This window comes from Nicotiana tabacum, chromosome 24 (genome assembly GCF_000715075.1).
Source record: "Nicotiana tabacum cultivar K326 chromosome 24, ASM71507v2, whole genome shotgun sequence".
Classification (NCBI taxonomy): Eukaryota; Viridiplantae; Streptophyta; class Magnoliopsida; order Solanales; family Solanaceae; genus Nicotiana; species Nicotiana tabacum.
In genome coordinates, this window is record NC_134103.1 from 60,126,514 (window position 1) to 60,133,410 (window position 6,897).

Sequence of the window (6,897 nt, forward strand, 5' to 3'; positions counted from 1 at the left end):
TTTTCCAAGACCTTACACCTAGGTACTTTAGGCTTCATACATAGAAGACATGTCACTTGATGCCCATTAGGAGTAGGCAACCACACCTTGTCCAAATGACCTGTGTAAACCAAATTTTCCAAACCATTAATACTGCCTAGATTTTTGAGCTGATGAGGTATATCTTTACTCCTTACTCTCATGCTTATGCCTATCCATAACACCCTTCCAATGGAATGAGTACTAAGTACTAATACAACCAATTGAAAGTTCATTATTAGATAAGGCATGAGTACAGTAACTTGTCCTGCAAAAAAGAACACAACGTTAGCATAAAAAATTCCCACCATGTTCGCCTCCAAACAGATTTGAACAAGGTGAGTATATGAGAATATATGTCCTTTCATTGTGTTCCTCACACTTCTCCCTTTAACTACCTTGTAACTCTTATTCTCAAGTGTGGGCATTGTAATTTATCATCATTCAACAGCCTTCTCCCAACACTGTCCAGTTGAACAAAAGAATGGCACTCAATAGGACCTACATCGAGTGAGTAATTGGCTAGATGGTCTTCAAATTTGTTGCCTTCCCTATATATATAAGTCACCTTGGAAGTACATATCCTCATCAACCTTCAAATCTCCTCCACATACTCCATAATCCCCCATGGAATGCTCCATTTCCCTTCAATGACATTTTTTAATTATATAGAATCTGTTTGATCCCAAATGTGGGAGAGCAGATTTCTATTACAGTACCTAAGGCCATCACGTATTGCTACTGCCTCCGCCTCTATATTAGTTGTTTCATGAATCTCCTGTCCAGCAGCATATATTAAATCTCTTTCTTCATCCCTTAATTAGTAGGCTATAGCACTCCTTCCTGAATTTCCCCGCGCTGCACCATCTGTATTTAATTTAACCCATCCATTACTAGGGAATTCCCATAACACCTTATTTACCTTCAATCTTGGAGTATATTGTTCCATCATCATTAATAAGTCTGGCCATTTGTGTGGAACATCTTTTATTCCTGGTTTCCTTACCTTCACTAGAGCTTGCAATGTAGAAGACACTTGATATATAACTCGACTCACTGTTACGGCTTCTCCATACATATAGCTATTCCTCCTCTTCCATAGTTCCCAAACAATTATAGCAGGTAGTGCTTGGAACACTAGTTTTAATCTTGGAACAACCTTGATTGTCCAGCTCCTTATGATAGCTTTTTGCAAATTTAGACCTTCCAACGACAATCATGCATGAGAGAAAAAATATGACCACGTCTTTTGAGAAGCAGGGGAGTGATAGAAAACATGAGCCAAGGTTTCATTTTGTGGATTGATACAATACCAACATCTAGATGTAGCCATATATCACATTCGTCTTATTGCATTATCCAAAGGTAACTTTGCTTTTCACATCTTCCACATGAAAAATGATATCTTGAAAGGAAGACCTTTCACCCACATGTTCATATAATCACTACTAGTATCACATCTACTCCTCAAGTAATTCCATGCCGATGAAACAATGAATTCAACTTTGGAATCTATCATCCACAAATGCTTATCTGGTACACCATGTTCCCTGGGAGATTGAATGTTCTCCAGAATGTGATTAGCAAGATCCTCAGGCAGTAGGGTTCTCAAGCGTGCCTCATCCCATGCATCTTCATTGACAACTTCACAAATATTATTAATGGTCTCATCAATTGGAAAATCTGGTGGTACGTTAAAATAAAGAGCACCTAAGCCCGTCCAATTGTCAAACCAAAATAGAGAGGATCCCATCTTTGGCTTCCATAATGTTTGGTGCTCTATAATGTCCCTGCATCATAACATTTTTCTCCATATATTAGAGCCATTCCTCATCCAAGGAACAATCACCGCATTAAATTTCTTGCAATATCTTTGGCTCATAAACGCACTCCATAGAGTAGGTTTTGTTCTAAAATTCCACCAAAGCTTACAAAATAAAGCTTTTGATACATCATGTAGCGACCTAAACCCCACTCCACCTTCATCAACAGGTAAGCATAAGGTTTTCCATGAAGCCCAATGTCTGCCCTTTCCACTAATTGAGCTGCACCAAAAAAATGGGCAAACATTTTGTGTAGTTTGTCTATCACAAAATTAGGAGGATTAACTGCTGACAAAAGGTGTATCGGCATACTTTGTAACACATGAGAAATTAAGACTGCTCGACCTCTAATTGATAGAATTTTACTTTTCCAACCCTGAAGTTTATCAAGAACTTTAGTCATTAGTCCTTGGTAAAATTCCATCTTTCTCCTAGTGTATAAAATAGGACAACCCAAGTATGTGAAAGGAAAATCATTCCTCCCAATTCCAGTAATTCTCAGAACCTTATTAATAACCTCCTAGGTTGTTAAATGGTACATGTAAAAAGCAGATTTTGCTTTGCTAATTAGTTGCCCGGATGCTTCTTCATAGGCATTAAGAACTTCCATGATCAACCTTAAAGATGTAGCATCAGAAGAGGATAAGATGATATTGTTGTCTGCATAAGATAGGTGATTTATGTTTGGACTCCATTTAGGCAAGCCGAAGCCACAAAAATACAAGTTCATATGAAGCGCATTCAAACCCTTTGACAAAGCCTCCGCAGCCAAAATAAAAAGAGTAGGTGACAAAGAATCACGTTGCTTCACACCTCTGGATGATTTAAAGAAACCATGTGGTTGCCCGTTAATAAGTACTGAGTACCAATTATTTGACACAATGGCAAACACCAGGCCAATAAATCTCTCACAAAAACCCATTTTCTTTAGAGTTTTGGTCAAAAATAGTCAGGAAAGCCTATCATAGGCTTTTGTCATGTCGAGCTTGATCGCAACATTGGGCCCAGCTTTTGTGCGCAATCTAATATCAGTAACAATCTCTTACGTCAACAAAATATTTTCCACTATACTTCTGCCCTTCACAAAACCTACTTGTTCATCAGAGATTAATTTAGGTAAGAGATCAACTAACCTTTCATGTATCACTCGAGATAAAAACCTTGTTTATAAAATTGCTCAGACTAATTGGTTTCATGTCTCCATATGTCTTCACTTCCTTCTTCTTTGGTAGCAAAACAAGATTTGTGAGAGTGATAAATCTAGGTAGTTCTTGTCCACAAAACCATGCCTGGACCATGTCAATAATATCATCCCCAACAATTTCCCAATATGATTGAAAGAAGCATCTATTAAACCCATCGGGACCTCCTGCACTTTATGCTTTAAGCCCAAACACTGCCCTTTGAACCTCCTCCCGTGTTGGTTGTTCGATTAATTTTCTATTATGTTCATCACCTATCAAAGTCTGGACGTGATCAAGTATGCCAAATGTGGTAGGGACTCTTTGTTCTCGAAACTGCTCACTGAAAAAGTGTACCGCCCCTTCAGCCATTGTATCGTTGCCCTCAAGACAATTACCATTAATGTCTTGGATTCGTTTCAGCCGCAATCTCTTTCTTTTCCCATTTACATGTGAATGGAAAAATTTAGTGTTTCTATCACCTTCTTGAAACCATTGCATTCCGGATTTTTGCTTCCAAAATTGCTCCTCGATTGCCCAGACTTTTACTAAATCAACCTACACTTTCTGTAATCTCTCTGTGTACTAATCTCTCTATTCATCTCAAATTGAACCTCATGATCCACAACCACTTCCTCCAAGCTTGCGATTTTCTGAAAAATATCTCCATAGGTAGCCTTGCTCCATGTTGAAAGTGCTTTCTTCAACTTCTTAAGATTAAAATTGAATAAAGTGAAGGCATTTACATGGAAGTATGCACTCCAGTTTTCTTTGACGACATCCTTAAATGATTCATGTTTCATCCAAAAATTTAGAAATCTAAACGACTTCTTGATTGGTGTTGCATTTGGATTGAAGCTTAGCAACATTGGACTGTGATCTGAGCCTATTTTGGATAAATATGTGACCTCTATTCCAGGCATCAACTGCTGAAATTCAAGGTTGGAAAAACATCGATCCAAAGGTCTAAAAATACAGTCCTCATCCGCTCTATCATTCCACTATGTATATATACTCCCTTTGAATCCCATATCACTAAGCTTACATGTATTCATGCAATGTCTAAAGTCGTCCACCTCATTTAAGGATACTGGGAGACCTCCAAATTTTTCTTCTTCATCCCATATGACATTAAAATCTCCCTCAACAAGCCACGGAGAATTCATGTTACTAGCCAAATAATATAACGAATCCCACAGTTAAATTCTCTCTATCGCACCACATTTTGCATAAACCAAAGTTAGAATGAACTCCATTTTATTTTTTGTATCAACTAACTTCAAAGTCAGTTGTTGAACCATATCAATTATAACAGTCACTTCTAAACTATTGTCAATGAACGCCCAGATTTTATTAGACATATTCACAATAGCTTGGGCCAATCCAATCTGTCTCCTATATCTATCTATTTTTCGTGATTGTTGCATTGGCTCCACGACCCCTGAAAATTTGAATTAATATTGTCTCTGTATCGTAATGAGCCTCTCAAAAGATCTCATTGTATTTACGGACCTCACGTTCCAAATAATCGCATTCATTGCAAATTGGATTTAGAAATAGTCCTTCTTGTTTGTACTCCTGATGGTTGAACATTTGATGTCTCCTTATGCTGCTTCTTTCTTCCTTTTGTAGTTGTTTTTCCTCGATCAATAAACCTTGATGATAAATCTCCTTGCATAGCAATATTTTGGAAATTTGGAGTAGTGGATTCCTCATCCATATCTTTCCCAGTATCTCCAATCCTTTCCTCATCTCCATTGTTGTTGTTACATTCCATCATGACTAGCTGGTTCCTCACAATTTTAGGAATGAGGGATTTAGTAGTATTTGCATCCTGCATTTGTCCAGTAATTTTAGTGCCAGCACGCTGATCCTTCTTAAGCTCCTTCAACTCTGCTTCTTTAATATTTGGAACTATATTCTTTTCTTGCAACTCCTTTGCACCTGAATCACTGCCTATATCCTCATTACAAGGTTGAATAGAGTGTGGTTGTTGTTCTACAGCACCCCCTTATCAATTTCCAGAGTGTTCTGTACCTTAGGATTAGCTGTATCATTACCCTCATTCTCTTGCATAACTTCATCGTTAGTTTTATCCTTTGATACATCTTCATCTCCCACCTTCTTTATTAATTCCACATTGTAAATGCTCAGCTGTTTGTCACTATTATCTCCATTAACACTTTGTTCTTCCATTTCAAGTTAAGTCAGTTAAGTGTGTTGTTTCCCCTACCATTCACCCCCTAATGATACTAACAACCTGATTCTTTGATGTTTGGGGCTCATATTGTCTTGTGAAGTCACAATAATGATTGAAATCTCTGTATGTGGGGGTGTTTGGTATGAACTTTTGTTTATCCTTCATGACTTCACATTTTGAACATTGTTTTAAACTTATACTTAGTCCTTTCTTTCCTTTGTTATTCTGGATTGAATCTGGTGTAAGGGAAACCTTCTATTATTATTGGTTGAGTGCAATAACCTGCTTGTATCATTATCTGAATCTGTACTAAGTATTTCAAGGGATTTAAGTAATGTCATTAACCTAAGTGTATGCTCATCTGTGATCAATAGTAAGGCATTAGTCTCTTTATCCTAAAGTTGTTATAATTCCAAACTATGTGCTTCATTTTTCTATGAGATGTATGATTTTTGTTGTCTAATTTTTAGCAATAACAACATAAGTATTCCTGCTGCCATATGTTCCTAGGAGTCTGATTTTCAAAACCTATTCATATGTGTGCTTCACTCATTTAATGCTAATGTATATGGATTGTTTCTATGTGTCTATTTCTGTGTTATTCTCCTAAGGAAAGAAGACTCCCGTGGTAGGAAATGTCATAGTGGGTGGTTTGCATTGAGAGGGCCTCATTAGCATTCAAACCTATAGGGAAGAGTTAGTCGTTAGTGGTTAAAGGTATTTGAGAGTAGAGTTTAGCTCTAGGTTGGGCTTCTCTCCATGGCACAAGCATTGCCCTGGGCCTTGATGATAGCATCAAGGACAAGGATAGAGTTTTGGAAGCTCCAAGGCCATTTACAAGATCTCAAGCTAAAGAGTTGCACTCTAAGGTTGCTGGACTTTAATGGCAAATAAAGAAGCTTTTAATTGTAGAGGAAGAGCTCAAGCCCAAAGTAGATGAATTATCCAAGTTTTATAATTATTTGGTGATCCAAATTGAAGTCCAAGGGGAGGAAGATTGGGCCACCAAATCAGCCCTTGAAGTCCACCAAAGGGGCTCAAAATGAGCTTAAAAGAGGTCCAAAAGGGGGTGTTTCAAACGGAGCCCGATTGGAGTCCAAATCAATGGCCCAAACCAGTAGTTTTAAGGTCTAAATATGCCCCAAAGGGAGTTGGCTGCCCCCCACCTAATTGTAATGAGCTTTCTTACTCCTTAGCAACCACTCTACCTAATTGTAATGATTTTTTATGCCTTAGCAACCACCCTACCTAATTATAAGAACTTTTTGTGCCTTAGTACTCCTATAAATAAGGAGTTCTTCTCATTCATTGAAAAACTTCATTATTGATTAAGTATATCATACTTTGAGAGTTCTTTTGAACCTTTGTTACTTGTGCTTTGAGATTTATCTTTCAACCTTTACTAGTTCATAGTTCAAGGTAGTAAGATTGCTTTTCTATTGTGATATCTTTGATTCCTTTGTGGTATTCTTTGAAGGTGATTAATACTAGTTATTAATTATTTTCTCAAGTTACTCATAAAGCGGTCAAGATCCGAATCTATTGTTTTGATTTGCTTTTAAGTAAAGGCGTTTGATTTCTTCAATAAATCAAGACATTGCTGCTTTGATCTTGTCAAGGCTATAGAACTTGCGTTCTTAGAAGTTCATGGAATTCTTTCCTTGAATTTTCCCAT

General features: G+C 37.4%; 1 protein-coding gene across 1 annotated transcript; it reads right to left on the reverse strand.

Annotated features, from left to right (window-relative positions):
• Nucleotides 1-2,361: 2,361 nt before the first annotated feature.
• Nucleotides 2,362-2,763, reverse strand: LOC142178169 (putative mitochondrial protein AtMg01250). The gene has a single exon (XM_075247499.1). The coding sequence runs from the start codon at nt 2,761-2,763 to the stop codon at nt 2,362-2,364; it is 402 nt and encodes a 133-aa protein (XP_075103600.1).
• Nucleotides 2,764-6,897: the final 4,134 nt, after the last annotated feature.